The 18,457-nt window shown below is 57.1% G+C and overlaps 1 protein-coding gene across 3 annotated transcripts in view; it reads right to left on the minus strand.

Annotated features, from left to right (window-relative positions):
* LOXL4 (lysyl oxidase like 4) overlaps positions 1–17,618 on the minus strand; it is a 20,379-nt gene extending 2,761 nt beyond the window's left edge. The window contains exons 1-14 of one of the 3 annotated variants that reach the window (XM_040486098.1): positions 17,507–17,618; positions 12,687–13,001; positions 11,966–12,144; positions 10,882–11,087; positions 9,509–9,547; positions 9,145–9,364; positions 8,109–8,292; positions 7,785–7,939; positions 6,906–7,073; positions 5,689–5,851; positions 3,190–3,433; positions 1,988–2,103; positions 1,163–1,299; positions 691–802 (exon numbers count right to left, since the gene is read on the minus strand). In XM_040486098.1, the coding sequence (XP_040342032.1) occupies positions 691–802; positions 1,163–1,299; positions 1,988–2,103; positions 3,190–3,433; positions 5,689–5,851; positions 6,906–7,073; positions 7,785–7,939; positions 8,109–8,292; positions 9,145–9,364; positions 9,509–9,547; positions 10,882–11,087; positions 11,966–12,144; positions 12,687–12,966 (2,203 nt within the window). In that variant the 5' untranslated portion in view covers positions 12,967–13,001; positions 17,507–17,618. Of the gene's footprint in view, positions 1–690; positions 803–1,162; positions 1,300–1,987; positions 2,104–3,189; positions 3,434–5,688; positions 5,852–6,905; positions 7,074–7,784; positions 7,940–8,108; positions 8,296–9,144; positions 9,365–9,508; positions 9,548–10,881; positions 11,088–11,965; positions 12,145–12,686; positions 13,002–13,758; positions 16,972–17,506 lie in introns of those variants that run through there. The other 2 variants (XM_040486096.1, XM_040486097.1) reach the window with 2 other exon arrangements.
* Positions 17,619–18,457: the final 839 nt, after the last annotated feature.

Below are 18,457 nucleotides of genomic sequence, written 5' to 3' on the forward strand. Positions count from 1 at the left end.
GTGCCTGGCATAGTGTTCAACACAGAAGTGGGTCTTAAATGTTTGCTGACTGAATAAACCAGTCTTGCCCCACCTTACCCCATATGTGTGAATGCAAACACCCCATAGCAAATATAGGCATTTCATAACTTGAAGATGGATTGCTACTTTCCTTTACAGACCAGGGGAGCAACCACCTCCTCACTCTGTCCCCCACTGAATCATTGCATCTTCCTCTGTCCAATTCTACCAAACCTGCATGTGTGCTGAGCCCTGTTCCCTGTGGCCTATGCTGTGCTCACAGCTGGGGACGGCAACCCAGCTGGCGGACTTCCACTTTTGCCCGTGAGGCATTCAGCTTAAGGTGGGGACAGCTAAGAAAGACCATGTGAATGGGGGAGTGAACAATAACGGGCCTGGCAAAGAGAAATCTTGACTTGAAGTAAGAGAAAAGACCCCCGGATAGATGGGGGACGGAGTTTATAATCCATGCCACCTTCAGGACAAAGAGGGACACAAGTAGTTACTGGGTGAGGCTGCTGGTGGGACCAGCTGGATCTAGAAATTTACCTGGGAAGACGTCAAAGGAAACTCCTCTCTGTTCCATCCCTGACCTTCTGCACGCCCAGTCCAGTCACACACAGACATGCACACAGCCTCCCCTGGCTCCCTGAGCCCACAGATACCGGCCCCACACAGGCTCGCACTTACCTGTGTGGCAGTTGTGCAGCCAGACCCGGTGCCCGTCATACTTGCAGCGGCACCGCATCATGTTGTTAGAGAAATCAGACTCTGCCACCTCGTATTTGGGGTTCACAACCACCTGGAGTGAGAGGGGGACAGTTGAAAGCAGGTGATGTGGCTTCTGAAGCTGGCAGTGGCTGGAATAATCCTTTATATTTCCTGTCATCTCACAAAGGGTATTTCTGTTCTTCACTTCATTCGTCCTTACAGTCACCCAGAAGGCCGGCACTCTTGTTGCTATTTGACATTGTCCATTAAATCAAGACTCAAACCTAGGATCCTCTGGATCCTCATTCAGTGTTCTTTCCCCATAGCAGAGCTCCTTCAAGTGCCAGGCCTGTCGGAGGCCCTATTTGACCTTCCTTCATTTGACCTCAGGAAACTTCTGGAATATGTGCAGGAAATGGAGTTCCTGTGGGGAATCCCCAAACCCCCTTACCTGGAAGATATAATTCCCAGGGCCCACATCTGTGATGTCCACCCACTGGCAATCAATGTCATGCCGGTAGGTGTCCCAGCAGCCGACAGTCACTCCCTGCTCCCCAAAGTTGGCACACGCATAGCGCTTCTGTAGTCCTGTGAGGAATGGCGCTGATGGTTAGTGAGGCAGTGATAGGTGCTCAGGACCAAGCATTCTGCTCAAGTTGCTGTTTAATCCTCACGCCATTCGTACCATTCAAGTGCAATCAGATTAGGGACCTGCGATTCCGTTACATAACTTGCATGACTATCAGAGCCAGATTTCCTACTAACCATGAACCCAGCTCTAGCAAACCTCCATCTATGGCAGATTATTTCTTTGGATGCTCTAGTGGAAATTCCTGTTGGCTGTTGGCCTAGGATATACGGTTGGAAGGTTCCAGCCCTACATGCTAAGGATACATCGTCCAACCCTTTGAAGAGCCAGTGTTTGCCATGCTGTCCTTAAGGGCTGGGAACTGTGGGTAGGCAAGTAGGAATCTGACGATCTGTGCCCTCAAAGAACTTAGCCCAAGTGAAATAGCCCTGCAACTACTATCCAAAATAGTGTTAAGTATTTAGAAGCATTACGAAGTGCGTTCGGAATGCAGAGGCAGTGGACCTTCCACCTAAGATGTCAGAAGGTAAGAAACCGATCTTTCTGAATTGCCTGGAGTGCTGACTGTTGCCAGGCCAGAGTCTCCAGGTGTCTGAGGTGACTTCATCTGAGGGCAGAAGGGAGCCTCACCCTGAAGGGGCTGAGGAGTAGAACACAAGGAGGAGATGCTGACAGGAAACCATATACCTGTGGGGCAATTTGTGTCCTCCAGGCAGAAGCTGGCCTTGTGCCCCTCAGCCACCTTGGAGCCATTGAGAGTGAGTAGGTCATAGTGGGTGAAGACCTCAATGCTGTGGTAGTGCCTGCGGAAGGGAAAGAGCTGTGAGCTTGAGAACAAGAGGAGAGGGTCCTCTCTGGAGGAGCTGGCAGGTCAGTGCCCTTCTCCCTTTCCAACCCAAGATTAGTGGGACCCAGGGTCTACTTTCCCGTCATCCCCACCAGGCAGCAAGGCACCGCTGCCCCCACCCTCTAGGGCGTTAACCCAGGTGAGGGGGGTAAGTGCTGTCCTGGTAGCCTCCGGGAGGCTGGTGCCTGGCTACCAGGCCTGATCAGAGGCGGCAGGAAGGGACACTTCGAGGGACCAGCCTAGGAGTCCAGCCGCTGAGGAGCGGGGCTCACTCTCCTCCCTGTGAGCCTGGGACCAAATTGCTACCATTGTTTCCAATCCAGTTCTAATGACAACTGTGTTCATGCTGCAGGGAAAGGTGCTCATTATCTCAGCAAGGCCAAGTCCCAAAGTCGCTGCCCCTTCCACTCAGCTTTCCCCACCCTGCTGTGTCCTGAACAAGAAAATACCATTTTTCCATTCTGCCTTTGTTACAGGCATCGTCTGTCCTGTGTGGGCTGGAGACTCCTGACAGGAAAGAATGCCCATTGTCTCCTTTTAGTACAGGGTTCACACTTTTCTTTGGGGGCCTTGCTCTGCTGTGGCAGAAACCAGCAAACTTTTTCTGCAGAGCTAGCATCCTGGATGGGATGTCTATTTTGGGTCTCCAGGTTTCTAGGAGTCCCCACCTTAATGTGGTTTTCAAAGACAAGGCCCAAAGTCCAATGTAGAGAAATTATCCAATATTCCAACAGAGACCAGCTCAGCCGGCAATGACTGCTCCCCTGGCCGTTCCTGGGGAAACGCACCCTTTGAGCGCCATCAACTGGGGTACATCCAGGACAGGCAAGGGAGTGACCGGCTGGCAGGGCCGGTCGATGCTCCTGGGGCTCCCTAGTGGCTCCTGGAGGCAAAGCCAGTAAGGTGTCTAGGAAGGAAGGCTCTTAACCCAGAGTGCACACCCCTCCGGGAAAGTGAGTGGGGTCAGGGAAAGACCAGACTGGTTTGGTTCCTGGACTCTGCTTTTTGTCCCTCCAGAGCCAAGGCAGGAGCAGGCACTAACCTGTGGCACTGGTGCCAAATCCAGCTGTGGCGGCCTGTCTTGGGACGGAAGTCAGCCCGGCCCAGGTTGTAGATCTGTGAGGAGAAGCGCAAGAGGCGCCGGTGCCCGTAGGGCCAGTCCATGAGGTCGGCAGACTGGGACAGGCAGTTCTCTTCGTGGGCACAGTACAGCTGGCTGAGCGGGCGGTCCTCCAAGTAAGCCGTCTCCTGCACCAGCTGGGCATTCATCACAAGGTCCGGAGCACCTGGGGCCACAGGAGGCACAACGCCGTGCAAAAGGTAGGAAGGCGGCCAATTTGCTCTTGGGCATAGGGAGACAGGCATGCCCCCAAACCAAGCTCTTGGAGGAGCTACCAGAAAAGTGGAGCTCTACCCAGAAGAGTAGGGAGGTTTAGGAGTTAAGACTGGGGAGTTCTAGCAATAGAGGAACGATCTATTGCCTTGGCCTGGGAAGCAGGTACAGTGTCACTGTTAAGCATGATGGCTTTGGAGCCAGGCTGCCTGGGTTCAAATCCTGCTTAATTTCTGACTGCACCATTAAGTAGCTCTGTGACTTGCTTCACCTTTTGTCTCTCATCTTCCTCATCCATGAGAGAGGGATAATAATAACGCCAATCGTGCCAGTACCTGGAACGTGCTTAGGTCATTGTCGGGTAAGCACGCAGTGGATGTAAGCTAGTCTTTCTTTTGTCAGGTGCTTCTCAGCTCCCGGGGGCCTTTGTGTAGCCTGGCTCACAGTCCCTCCTCAGCCCCGCTGCCTCCAGCTTGGCGTCCTCAGCTCAGTCACTCCCTCTGGGTCTCAGTTCCTTCAAGGAACTGGCAGGAAGGCTCAGAAAGGTTCATCTCTGGGCCTGCTCCTGAGCTCTGCCATTCTGGTCCATTCCGCTGAAGTTCTAGGCCTGTGCCTCCTCCAGAGCTCCTGTTCTAACAGGATTGCTATCCTGGGTATTCATACCAGGCCATCCTGTGCTCTCTCCTCGGAGGCATCGTGGACATTTCTGGTGCTTCTCTGTGCATAAAAGTCCCCGTTGCTCGAAAGGCTGCTCAGTGCCTCTCCTGTTCCCTTCCTGTCACAGGGGCTCTTACCCACCCCACCCCCCGCCCTTGGAAAACACATGTTCCCTGTACAGAAATGTGGAGAGCTGCAGCTTTTACCATGTAACATCAAGAGAGAAAAGTTGCCCATTCTCAATGCTTGCTCTTGGAAAAGCTGGGTTACAGTTTAGATTTTTGGTAGAGGCATCCCCTGGCGGAGCCTAGGTGCTGAGGCTGGTGAGACGGGGCTGCTGGTTTATTTCAGTGCGGGGGCTGGGGGGGTGTTGGGGACGGAGGGTGATAGCAGGAACTGGCTGGGTTGCCAGATGATGCCTGTACTGTCACTAAATGCTCCTGAAATTCCTGTGGTGTGTTTTGGAGAAAGCCAGGCTATGCCCACTGACAGACCCTTGTGCTCCTGAGGGAAAGAAGGAGAGCTTTCAGAGAGACCGAGAAGGAGAGAGGGTAAAGGGAAAAAAGGAGTGAGAAAAACCACGGAGGAGAGATAGGGATGGTCCCACAGGCAGCAGGTCGCCTGTCTGTGCTCAGCTGTTGTGAAGTGTCCAAAGCATTCACCAGGCAGTAGACCAGGGAGGGGGTGCAGGGTTCCCAGGATGGGGAGACACTGGGGAGCAGGCCCCCAACGTGCTGTGAGCCTTAGTGCTGGGATGGCCCACTCTGGTGCCACATGATTGCAGGCGAGGGTGCACTGGACAGAGAGGAAGCCCCAGAGCTCACTGACAAAGGTCAAGGCTGTCTTGGCATGCAAGTTTGGCCGGGAAGAAAGTCAAGTAGTTGCACGCGTTGGTGCCAGCTTGAGCCTTTGGACTGGCCACAGTTATCTTGGCATCGGCCTGGTTGGCAGATGTCAAACAGACGCTGCCGGCCCGAGAATCTGGGTGTGGGGGGTGGACCGATGCCTCAGAACAGGCTTGGGCCTGTTGGGCCAACCCCACTGCTCCGGGGGAGGACACACAGCAGAGCCTTAGGCCGTGCACGCTCCTCACAGTTGCATTCCCCGTACAACAGCTTTCAGACTCTTCTTACTACAAGCTGCACTACGAAATGCATTTTACGCCGTGGCCCAGCACACACGTACATAATCCCAGGATGACTGCCCTTACTAAGTGTGACACATTCTCTCGTTTTCTATCCTGTTTCATTTTTTTTTTAACGGTCACGACAGGAAAATTGAAAATCACTGTTGGGTATCCTGGGGTTTTCTCATCTTCTCTGTTTTAATCCTCACAATAACTCCACGAGCTGGGCAGGGCAGGGCTGGATCCTCACGTGACAGGGGACTTGGCCACACACAGCTGGTAATGGCAGAGCCGGTGCTCCAAGTCCCGCCCTCCTACCCCCCACCCTTCCAGGGTTGGGGCTGGGACCAGCTCTCGGGCCCTCCTGGAGAATGGGAGGTGCGGGCTCACCAAACTGTCCCACCGGCGCCGTGGACTTTACTCACTGTCTGTGCAGGAAACTCCGGCCGAGAAGCGCCCCGCGCCGTGGGAGCAGTGCACCGGCCCGTGCCGCGAGCACTGCTGCAGGGCAAGCTCTGTGCCTGAGCAGCGCACGCCGCTCATCACCACCTCTCCGGCCCCCGGCGTCCCCTGCCAGTACCAGGTGTCCTGAGAAAACAGCCAGCAGCCCCTGGTTCAGGCCGAGGGGTGCTTTGGAAGCCTCTCCTCTGATGCTCGTGCTCTAGAGCCCTGTCGGACCACCCCTGCCCAGCTGTGTCCGGCCTCGGCTCAGAAGTCTTCAGGGATGGGACGCTCCCTGCTACTGTGCGCCCCTCCGAGAGCAGAAGTTTCTTCCGTTGCACTGAGGCAGGAAGATTCTTCCGCCACTGGCCTTGCCCCCACCCTGTTCCACACGGCTGCCCTTAGCTATTGGAGAGGGGGCCCTGTCCCCTGTCCCACTCAGGTGGCCTGCCCCGTTTCTCCAACTGTGCCTCGTGTCACCCTGGGCGGACGACTGTGGGTAGGGTTGGCCCCAGTTCTCTAAGTGAGGAATACCCGGCAGCCCCACCGGCCAGGCGGGCCCAATGGAGGACGAGGTAGCATCGCAGCTGCGCCCCGGCCTCGTGATTTTCTTTCCTTGGCGCCTCTCGAATCTCTCTGAATTTCCCCCAGGACGGCCACTAGCCTGGGCCACACCAGCGTGACTTCTCGGCTGGGCTATTGCCATGTTAGGTTTCCTGTATCCATGCTGATCTCCACCCCAACAGTGTGCCACACAGCACAGAAGAGATTTTCGAGAAACGTGCACTGCAGACTTCACGGTTTGCCTGCCACCTCCCTCACATATCACACCACTGGCCCTTGATAGCCCCACTCCGGCCCTGGTCCCTGATTTCCCCAATGGGGGCAAGCCTCCATGGGCCACAGGGTCTCTGCGTGGGCTGTTTATCCCCACCCCACCTTCTCCCGGTAACTTCCAGTCATCTTTCCTACAGACAACATACAAAAGTATGTGTCTGTTATGTGAATGTTTTCCGGTGACCGCCTTCCTCACTTTACTGACTGTCCCAAGAAGCAGGGGCCACATCTTGTTCTCCACACTGTCCCTGGTGCCCAGCATTCTATCGGCCCCCCAGTTTCACTCAAAAATTCATCACTGAATGAATGCAAGAAGGGTTAGCACTTGTAGCACAGGACGTTGGGAAGCACAACAGGAACCTACCTTGATCGCGTGGCTGGCAAAACCCAGGCCGAGCTGTCGGCAGGCCACCATGGCTTCGCTGAGCCCCCAGTGATCGCTGCACACGGCCCCCCAGCGCTGGACTCCATTCACCTCTACCTGCACCTCCACCACACCCTCCTCAGGGCTGCGCCCACCGGCCAGGCGCACCTGCAAGGGTCACAGGTGTGTGAGGAGTACAGTGGCCTCGGGAGGAGAGGGCTCAGGACAGCCAGCCTGGATCTGCCCGGCCTAGCTCGCTGTGCAGCCCTGGGCATGACACTCCTCTGGGTTCATCTCCTCTGTTCCTTGGGGACATTTTGCTAGTGTCTGATGTCCCTGCCCAAAAGGGACACCTGACTCCAGGTGCCTCACCTGCTCTGGTTTTTGTGCTCCTCTTACCTGAAATTCTACCATTAGTGATGGCTTTGCCAATGGCAGAGGGCTTTCATATCTATTGTCCCATTCACAATAACCCTGTGAGATAATTAACCCCAATTTACAGAAGAAAGCCATGATCAGAGACATGAGCGATCGACTTGTCCACCATCCACGTCTGCAGGGCCCTTGAATTCTGACCTTCCCACGCAGCCTTGCCAGTGCCTCTCCCAGCACTGACAGTCCTGCGGCCCTCTGTCCTAGCCACCTTCGTTCGCAGCCTCACCGGGGGCCTGAGAGGCTGTGGTGGGACAGCGTATCTGCCTCAAGGGTGCCCGCCACCATTGGACATCTCTGAGGGGATGTGGGCCAGGCCAGGGGACTTCGAGGAGAGGGCTTTACAGACTGGCTCTGAGAAAGTGCCCACTGGTTTGATGTATCCTGGGGCTCTCTCTCAGGGCTTCCTAGCCCCCAGCCTGAGGTCATGCCCAAGTCTGAGCTCACCTGATTCTGGAAGCCCATGTTAGGGACGTTGCACCTGACGGCGGCATCATTCTCATGTTGACAACCATTCTGGGACCCTTCCAGGGAGGGGCAGTCAGTGAGGGTCCGCTCATACCCCCTGCAGCGCACCTCACTCAGGTGGATGGGCCCCAGTCCTACGGGGGAGAGGGAGAGGTGCTGTGCAAGGCCCCATCTCTGTAACCCCACACCTGTGGTTTCCCCTCCATAGACAGGGAGACCTTCCTGTCCTGGGCCCTGGACACCAAGGGATGGAGCCACGGCACATCCAAATCCTCCCGCCCCACCCCAGGCCTCCTCACCTACCTTGGCCCAGCTGCGCCCCAAAGAGGGCCTCCCGAGCAGAGCCAAAGCCAAGCTGACGACACACAATGCTGGCGGAGATGAGGTTCCATCCGTGGTCACAGACGGTACCCCACTGGTGGTTCCTGAGCACCTCCACCCGGCCTTCACCCACCTGGGCCCCAGAGCGGAGGCGCACTTTCGGCTCCTGCTGCGAGAAAACTAGCTTCAGGGCAGGCTGAGGAGGGGGCAGCGGGCAGGGGCTGAGCCATGGCAGGGGGCCTGGGCCGGGCCCCTTCAAGCTGGGCGAGCCCATGACAGGGAGCTCCAGTCCCACCTCTGACAGCTCAGAGATATTACCTCCCATAAGCCATTTTTCTCAAGTGCTCTTTCTTCATGACAAAGAACCACCACACTGACAGTAGTAGTAACAAGGGAACCTTAGGAGTTGGGGTTCTTGGGCTTCTCAAGCCTTCCTGATCTCTGGGGGGGGGGGGGGGGGGGGGGTTCCTTCCTTTTGTCCAGCCCTGGCTTCTTCCCTTTCTTTGGGGCTGAACTAGATCGATGCTTCCCAAAGGGGTGTATGAGATGATTTGAGAGCTGCGCAGGGGCATGGCATTAATTAAGCTGACTCACACATTGGGGAAGTTACTCCTCCGGTCCCTCCTGTTTCATGGAGGAGGCCATCCCACTGTGGGGCCGCCATGTCTGTAACACCTCACCGGCACTTAGGCGTTGCTTTTTATAACAAAGGGCCAGGCTCAGGTTCAATACCTTCGGGCCTCAAATGGGTGTTAGCTACGATGTAATTACTGTTTTTATGGTTGCCTTCTATTCATGACAAGTGATGTCAGCTTTCCATTTATGGTCGGGATATAAATGGTTCCTTTTAAATAAATCCCAAGTTTCTACCATGCTGTGTCCTCCTCCCAGTCTGCACCAATGCCTCCTCGGTGGGGGCGGGCCTCCCTTCCCCTCCCCCCCCCCCCCTCCCCTCCCCTCCAGCCTGTCCTGGAGAGCCCCTCCCCACCGGTTCCTGCTCAGACCCAGCCCAACCCACCTCTGCCCAGGATTCCTTGAGCCCAGGCTTTGCCTTCGCAGGGCGGAAGCGGGGCCCTGCCACACAGCTGACCACAGTGTGCATGCCACCCGGGCATGCTGGCCGCAGCTTGCCCCGTGCTGGAGCCACCTGCACCTGGCAGTTGGCCATGTGGGGCTCTGTCCCCAGGCAGTTGACCTGGTGGATCCAGAAGGAATTCTTCTGTGTCAGGCTCTTCAGCCTGGAAGACAAGGGAGACTGAGGGTGGGGAGGGGTTGAGGGAGCTCAGGAGTCGGGGAGGCCAAGGCACTGCGGAGGAAAGGGACACGCCCTCCCCTTCATGCCACACCCCTCTGCACCCTCCCCTAAGGATGCTGCTCCTCACCTAGACTTGGGGTCCTTCATCTTCAAATTCCAGACTTTCCTAGGTGGGAGAAAACAGGTGGGGATGGAGTGGGTGCAGGAGACCCCCTGGGCCCTGGCTCCTCAGAACTGTTCTTGAGTTTGCACTGGAACTCTGTCTGTAAACTTGGCCGCATTATGTCAATGCTGAGCTTCAGCCCTGACGCGGGGTCTCTGCGCAGACACCGATGATCTCCATTTCCCAGGGAGAAAAGCGGGGCCCAGCAAGGTACCTTGACTAGTCCCCAACGGGGGTTTCTTCGGCACTGGACCGCCCCTGAGTGGGCAGCCCCCAGCTCGCCCTCTCCCCACATGCAGATGAAGGGGAGCCTTGAGGGAGCGCCCTGAGAAAAGGGGAGAGGTCCTGGGGGGCGGGTGCAAGCTGGAGACCTTGGTGGTGGGGGCTGCCCACTCAGAGGCTATAATCAGGGCTGCCCTCCTCCTCATGGGTGCTGGGCCAGTCAGCCAGGCCCAGAGGTGCAATTACCAGGCAGTAGGGAGTCAGGGGCCCTCATCCCAGTCATCCCCAGGGACGGAGCCACGCGCGCCTGGTCTTTGGGAGCGGGCCCAGGTAAGACAGAGACACAGGACAGAGCCACCAAACCAACTGGAGGTGTGCAAGGGGGCGACCACTCGGATGCAGGGTGGGGGCTTTTGCCCTTGACGAGAAACACATCTAGTTTTCATTAGCACAGAGCTGGTACCATTTAGAGGCTGATGCAATCTTGTGACAGTTCTGTCACGTTTTTGACAGTATTTTTATGTTTCCTCTCCCAAATGCTGCCCCACTCCATGTCCTGCTCACACGCAAAGCAGTCAAAGCCTGGCTCAGATCAGAGTGGAGGAAATTCCCTGCGGATTGGCTCATCGAGGCCCCGGGGGTCCTACAGAGGGCCCACAGCGTGGAGCTGGCAGAGCGGAGACCAGAGCTCAGGCTGTGTATACTTGTGGGCACCACCGTAAGTATCTTCAGTCAAGCCCAGTTTTTAAGCAGGGACACAGGTTTGCGTTCAGTTGTTTTCATCTGGGAAGCTTTCTGTACTACGGTCAATTCTTTTCAAATGATTAGCAAGTAGAGTGTTTTTCTGTTTCGAGGTTCTTCCCAGGGTCTCCAAGTTCATCCTCACACTCCCTCTCATTATTCTGAGAGGCCCGGCCATGTCCTGCCACAGACGCCACCCTGCCCAACTCCCTGAACTCTGCAAGGTCCCACATGTCACAGCCACGCACACGTACTCATACGTGTCTCTCTCACGCACAGACGCACACACATAGGCTCACACGTGGGTGCACGCGCTCGGCCACCGCCCCACAGCCCCCTGACCCCCGCAGCTCTCCGTCCAACTGTCCTCCTACCTGTAGTAGTGACTGTTGACAGGTGCCTCGCTGGGGAAGCCCAGCATCCCACACACCACCTTGCTGTTGTTCCTGGTCCAGCCCTGGTCACACACCTGCCGCCAATGTCCCTCGTACCTCACCTCCACTGCTCCCTCGGTCACCAGGCTGTGCCGCTTGGTGCTGGCGAGAATGGGCTTGAGCCGCACCTCCTCCAGCCGCCGGCCCTGCAGGGTACAGAGTCACTGTGGGCCCCAGGATTTCTGCGCCCACTGAGCCTGCTACAAGGTCTTCACATGGGAGAGCCGGGGCTCAGAGCACTTAGAGATCACTCCATCCAGGCTCTCAATGGACAGACCAGGAAACAGAGGCCCAGAGATGAGGTCATCTGTCGAAGCCACATAGCACAAGAGAACCTTGGTTTATCTACGGTCCTCTCTCAACTCTAGAGAGAACCACGCAGGTCTGTGCTCCCCCTGGGATCAGGGTCAGGCCCCTTGGAGTTTGGGAGGCTTCTGCTGGGCACAGAGGGGCCTTCTCTGTGTTACCCTGGGGAGAGCTGAGGATGGGCATGGACCAGCTGTTTGAGACTCCCAGCAGGATCTTTGGCCCATGGGACCCCCGCCCTGGCCCTGGGGTGACTCAGACCATGGGGACCACCCCACCCTGGCCTGCTGCATTTGTGGGCCAGGGCCAGCTGTCCTTAGACTGGGGCTGCCTGGCAGTTGGAGGGTAGGAGCCAGGACCTGCCCTGCCTGCTCCTGTTGTTTGGCTTGAGCTGTTTTTAGCTCGAGGTTGTTTGTGCCGGGAAGAGGCAGCAATTGTGGCCGGGCCTTGTGTGTGAGGCAGCCCCTCACCCCTGCTGCCTCCCTTGTGGGGAGTAGCTTCAGCGATCCCCAACAGGCCCAGCCTGAACCCCCAGCCTGCCCTGCTGTAAGCTAGGCCCTCTGTCTATGCACCTGTTCTGGGCCGCCAACATGACGTGGGGCTCCAGGGACGCTTGTCAGCCCACTCTGCTGCTTTTCCCTTCCCTCTTCCTCCAGGTTCATCACCCGTCCCGTGACCCAACACTTGGCTCTGGCCAGGGCCTGAACAGCCTCCTCACCTGGGGTCCAAGGGCATTGGAGACCCTCTCAGAAAGATAGCCACGCTGGCGCTGGGGGTGACACACCACCCCAATGTCCTCCGAGTGACTGCAGTCACTGACACCCCAGCCATTGGACATGCACTGGTCCAGGGAGCTCTCTGTGCCCATACAGCGCACATTGTCCAGCCAGATGGGTCCTGTGGGCAGGAGACGGGTGATGCTTAGGGACAGAGAAGCAAGTCACGGGTTGTGCCTCCTTCATAGGACCCCACAGTTATCAACTGTCTTCTTCCAGAGCCTGAGTAGAAGTGGGGGAGGGGAGTTGGTTCTCCTGGGATCTTGGTATCTACAACCCTACTTGCTGCCTCCTTTTGGCAGCAGGTCCTGTAGAATCTGTTTTTGGAAAATGCCAGGTAGGTTTAGTGATTAGATCTGTCCACCCATTCATCCATCCATTTGTTCACTCAACAACATTTGCTGAGCACCTACTGTGTGCCAATCACTCTGTAAGAATGGAGTAGGGTGGTGGTGGTGGTGACCTCACTGTAGGTGAGAGTGGGAGGGTCGGAGCAAGGGTCTCGTGCAGCCAGGGCACTCAGGAAATACCTCATGGACGAGGTCATTTGAGCTGGGTATTAAAGGATGGGCAGGAGTCTGTTGAAGCCTCAGGATGCTCAGCCTTTGAGAGAAACCCACTATCATCTCCTTGTCTTCCTGCTGGGCAGCACCAGGCACTCACCCTCCCCTTGGCCATACTTGGCACTGTGGGCCCAGGTCAAGGCTGTTTCAAAGCCCAGTTGGCGGCAGGCCACCGTGGCCTCCTGGAGAGCGAAGTCATCGTCACACACAGTGCCCCACTGGCCCTGGTACAGCACCTCCAGGCGGCCCTCCTCTGGCCTGCTCTCTGGGCCCACCAGCCGTAGCTTCGTGGTGCCCAGTGACTGTAGCCTGCAAGGAGGGGCCTGGAGCAGGAGCAGGAGCAGCATGAGCAGGGAGAGGGCAGCTGGTAGGGACCACATCGTGGTGACTTCAAGGGCAGCTGGGGCCAAGGCACCTGAGGAATGAGTAAACGTGACAGTGAGCACCACCTATACCCCTGACAGTGATCACCACCTCTACCCCTGACCTAGGCCTCTTCTGCTGGCTGTCAGGGACAAAAGACGGCAGGGCCCCTCCAAGTGTGTGTGCGCATATGTACATGTGTGTGTTGTGGCATCGGTGGAGTCTGGGCTCTGAGATTAGGCAACTTGGTCTAAACCCACTGTTCGCTGTCCGTGTGACCTTGAGGAAGTTTAACCTTACTGAGTCTCAATTTCCTCATCTGTAAAGTGGGGATAATAATCCTTGTCTCAGTGTTGAGAGTGTTAAACACTGTAGGTAAAGTGCTTAGCACAAACCTACCACACAGCACTCAGTAACTAGCTGTTCTCGATACAGTCCTATATGTTGGTAGAAGGGGTGGCCTACCCTTTGAGTCATAGGGGAGTCCCCAGGGTGCCCTCAGGTCCAGAATAGCTACCCCAGGGGCACGACTCTTGCACCCTGGCCACCCTCACCATGGAAGGCACGTGGAATGCTAGAGGGGAAACAGTCATGTGAGGGGGATCCAGGCCTCTACCACTCATTTGCTGTATGGCTTGAGCAGGTGTCTCAAATTCTCCAGGTCCTAATTCCTTATTACTAAAGTGACAAAACTAAGCCAAAAATTGTCTAACACTTCCTCTAGCTAAGATAGTCTATGATATCCTCAAGCTCTGGGTGCATCTAGACACGTGATTCACTGATTCAACGAACATTTTTGGAATACTTGCCTCAGGCCAATTATTAGGCCAGATGCCAGGACACAGAAGAGAAGACATCAAACACTTACCCCCTGCTCTCATGAAGCTCAGAGAAGGGGAAGCAGGGAAGGCTCTGAGAGAGGGGATACTTAATCAGGGCCTTGTTGGCTGAATAAGAGTTCTCCCTCTGTGGGGAAAGGGGTATTGCAGGTAGACAGAAGAGGGGGTAAAAGAGGAAAGAGGGCAAGAGCAGAAAGCGTCCTCTCTTTCCCCGGTACTGTAGTATTGGAGGCCTGGAGGGGGCAAGAGTGGAGGCACAGGCTGGGGCCAGATAAGCAAGGGCCTTGGGCACCACGAGAGGGTTGCTCTTCATTCTGTAGGAAGCGAAGGGCCACGGGAGGGTTTGAGGCAGTGAGCACACACCAGAGACAGGGTTCCTGTAGTCACATCAGGTGCTCTTTGGGTCCCTAGAGGGGGCTGAGGTTAAGGGCTGGCCTTCTCCCCCTCATGCATTAGCAGCCTGGGTCCCGGGAACAGGGTAGGGGAGGAGCAAAGGGGAAAGCGTAGAGCTGGTTGGGGCTGCCAGGGTGTCCACAGCCACCAGTGCTGAGGCTCCTCCACCGCCAGGCTCTGCAGCTGGTGAGGGGTTGAGGCTGGCCTGGAACAGGGTGGAGAACGTTGGGTCCTTGACTCCCTGTTCAGTGCTTGAGTCTTGAGAGAGCTCGTTCTGGGGAGACCCCCTCTTCCACGGCCACCGCTGCCACTAGGAGACTGCATAGCCGGTCAGTCTCAGCAGGGAGGGCCTCACAGGGCCCGCGCCACTCCTGTCCCCACAGACTGGTAGTCTGGCTGGGAGTCAGTCCTTGCTCCTTCCTGCACACAACCCCTCCCCCTTCAGCCACTGATCCTCCTGCTTTGGTGAGCCCAGAGCTGGGTGGGGGGGGGGGGGCTCCTAGGAGTGTACTAGATGGGCTCAGGAAGGATGCTCCGTGGGGACGGTGCCCCCAGTGCCCAGATAAGTGCCAGCTATGTATGTAGGTGACACCAGGCAATATCACGGCCGCATGGATGACACTGCACAGCGTGTACACGTACAGACCAGGAGTCAGACCACCTGGGTTCACATTCCACTTCCAACAATTAGTTTCTGGGTCGTCTCGGGCAAGTGATTTAATTTCTCAGTGCCACAGTTTTGCTTCTGTAAAATGGGGATCGTAAATAGCACCTACCTCGTGGGATTCTTGTACAGATTAAATGAATGATGAATACATGTTAAACCCTCAGAAGAGAAGCTCTCCATTGACAGGTAACTATTATCAACAGTAACTGTAACAGCCACTATAGAACCATTGGTCTGGCTTGGTCGCAGCCCCTCTCGGATAAAGGAATGGAGGCTACACCCTAAGTCATCAGCAAGTTCCCAGTACCCTTCTTTGTGACATTCTCCAGATGTGCCCCTTTTCCCTCGGAGCCCAGGTTCTCCTTGCTCCCCTCCCTGGGGCGGGGTATTATCTCCTCTCCATCTTCACCACTAAGTCTCTTCCCACCGGGATCCCTCCTGCACTTCCTTTCCAGACACAAACACTGTTTTCTTCATGTGACTCCTCACTCTGGGGCCTGTGGGGCTCCCGACCCACTGTCACCATGAGCAGCCTGCTCTCTGCTGCTTGGGGTGTGCCACTGCCTCCTCTGAGAACCCCTAAGGAGGAGGTGGACAGCTAGGGACTGAGCCAAAACCAAGTCACTGTGGGTAGGGACCTTCCACAGATGGTGAGAGGGTGAGAAGGACTGGGTTCAGGGCCCTCCAGCTGATAGGACCCACTGGGGCAGACCTGAGAGATGACCCCGCCCCCTGCCCTTGCCCCCATCCCCTGGGAGCCCTCACTCTGCCACCAAATGGCTATGTGACTTGAGTTAGGGGCTTCCCTCTCTCTGGGACTCAGATGCAACACCTATAAAATGAGGGTGTAGCACCAGGGGTCCTGCTAGTGATGGGCCAATGGGTGGGCCAGGCAGGTCTGCTGTGTGGCTTGTGGCTGATGTCCCACAGCACCATGGAGAGCTTACTGGAGGCCGAGCATAGTCCAGGGCCGGTAGGCTCCCTCCTCACCAAGAGGCCTGCCTGGAGGCGGGGACAGGCTTCTGCTGCAGGACCCAGGGATGGGGGTGGGGTGAGGCTTGCTGCCAGGAGAGCTCCCAGGGGAGTAGATGGGGCCGAAGCAGGAACTGAGAGTCCCTCCTCCCAGCCTTCCCGCCACTGCAGGGCCCCCTGTAGTTTCTGCTCACCCCAAACTTGCCTTCTCACCATTCTCCAAACATACGCTTCCATTCTCTGCTTCCACATCCCAAGCCTCTGCTCTCACTGCCCCTTCTATTTGGAATACGCTTCCCTCTGTCCCTGATTGTTCAGTTCCAACACCCAGCTCAAATGCTGCCCCTCCATGGAGCCCTCCCGGGCCCTCACCTTCCTAGCACTCTAGGTGTTTGCTCCCTATCTCCACAGCCAGCCTCCACAGTGTCTCCCTGGAACTCTTCCTCCAGTGCCCAGCATAGGGAACATGACCAGGCTGGGAAGCCTCCCTCAGAGAAGGAAACAGCCTCAAAAGTGGCAGTTCTTTTCGCAGGTGAAGGAGAAGGGCACAGGGTAGGAAGGTGGTGGTAGTGGTGGCGGGTGGTTAATAATAATACTTAATTATTAGAGTACATTTAAAACTATCCATGGAATACTTGTCTCTACTTTATAGATGCGAAGCTGAGGCCCAGAGAAGCTAAATAACTTGCTCAGCTGGGATTCAAACCCAGGAAGCCAGGCTCCAGAAGCCAGGCTCTCAGCCACAAGAGAGATGGATGCCGGAGGAGGAGGGGAAGGAGAAAGGGAGGCAGGGAGATGAATGAAATTCCACCCTGGTGCTGGCTGATTGATGGCCCAGCCGTGGTGTGAGGGCACTGGGGTTGGCGCCAGCACTGAGTGCAACCAAGTGACAGATCCAGGACCTTGCCAGCTTGAAGCTTGAAGCGGAAAGGCACCTGCTCCAGGTGCTACCAGGGGACTCTGGCACCTGGCCTGACCTGGCCCCTCTAGGATGGGCTGGAAATGCTCAAGGGTGTTCTGGAGAGAGCATGGGGTGGGTGCTGCCCTCATGGGCACCAGCCTCAGGGTCACTTGAAGCCCTTCTCTCTGGCTTTTGGGGATGGGGTCCCTCCCTGGGATCACTGATTATGGTGACCTGAAGCAGTGCCAGCAAATGGCTCTGAGCTCTACCATCCAGGCCCAGGCCGTGTGGCAGTCAAAGCCCTCTGCCCACCCTCATCCTCTGCCTCCCCACCCTCTAGCATAGCCAGCTCTGGTTTATTTAGTTGAAGAGACTCGCTCCACCCTGCCTCTTTGTCCCCCAAGTCACAGGCATGACATGGGAACCCACCTTGCCCCTTCCCCTGCCTCCTTCCTGGGTGAGAGGGCAGAGAAATGGTTACACTCAGCGTGTTCACAAACAAGACACGCAAGCACCCCAGGCCAGGGCGCACCACCCCGGGCGGGCCTTGGGCCAAGCTCCCTAATTTGGTCACTTCCACTGGAAGCAGGTTGGTGAGCTACTAGGGGACTAGGCCAACTGTCCACGGGACCCCTATCCCTCCCATACCCCAGCCTTCAGGAACCCTCAGAAGCTTGAAGCCCCACAGAGAGACAGAAGTGGGACAGACAGGACGGCAAGAGACAGACCCGGGGCCAGGGGCCAGGCGCAGGGTGGGGGGACGGGCGGGGGGGGGGGGGGCCCACCAGCTGGAGCACGGACGGTCGGGCTGGGGCTGGGGCCGGACTCCGCGGCCGAGCAGCGCTTACGGGCCTCCCTGGGCGCCCTGGGGCCTTTTTATCCGGCTGCTGCCCGCGGGCGCCCCCCACCCGGCCGCCCGCGGAGGAGGCCCCACAGGCCCCGCCCCCGGGCGGCCCTGTCGACGCGGGAGCCCGGCCCTGTCGGCCCCTTGGCTCTGCGCCCCCCGCCCCCCGCCGGGCCGCTGGCCAGCGCGCAGCGGGCGTTCACAGCCTCTGGCCCGGGAAGTCCTGGGGTCATGAAATTGCAGGGGGCGGGAGGGCTCAACTGTTTCCCCTGGAGGAAGCTGGCGCGCTGCAGCAGGAGAGACTGTGGGAGGATCAGAGTCCCCGCGAGAGACCGGCGGCGCGGCACCAGCGCGCTGCGTTTGCCTGGGGGTGCCTGTGGCCTCGGGAGCCCCTGTCCCAGGCGCAGTTTCCTCCTCTGCAAAGCCGAGTGACATGCCTGCCCCCCAGAATCCCCCCATTTAGTGAGTCGCGGGAGGTGTCAGCGCCCAGAGCACAGTATCCTTCACAAGGGAGTGCCTCACTGTCATAGGGACCACTAGACTCCCTTGGTGGGGGGCGGCCAGCGAGGGAGAGGGGCGCTCAGTTCAAGGGAGCTCCGGATGGTGTGGTGTCTGGAGTAACAGGTCCACTCCTTTGCCCTGGTCCCTTTAGATTTATTGAGTATTTCGTGGACACTAGGTCTCTGTTCTGCCCATTGTACAGTTATGAACGCTGAGCCCCAAGAGACAAGACCTGCTCCCCCCAGTTATAAACAGTAATTGGGAGAACTTAAATCCTCCTCTACAACTCCTTACAGAGTTGAATGAGGCAAGTCCTGGCCCTTGACAGGCCCGTAGCTGGAGGGTAAGTGGTGTGTGTGTGTGTGTGTGTGTGTGTGTGTGTGCGCGCGCG

Source organism: Herpailurus yagouaroundi, unplaced genomic scaffold (genome assembly GCF_014898765.1).
Source record: "Herpailurus yagouaroundi ecotype Mexico unplaced genomic scaffold, PumYag 163, whole genome shotgun sequence".
In the NCBI taxonomy this organism is placed as follows: Eukaryota; Metazoa; Chordata; class Mammalia; order Carnivora; family Felidae; genus Herpailurus; species Herpailurus yagouaroundi.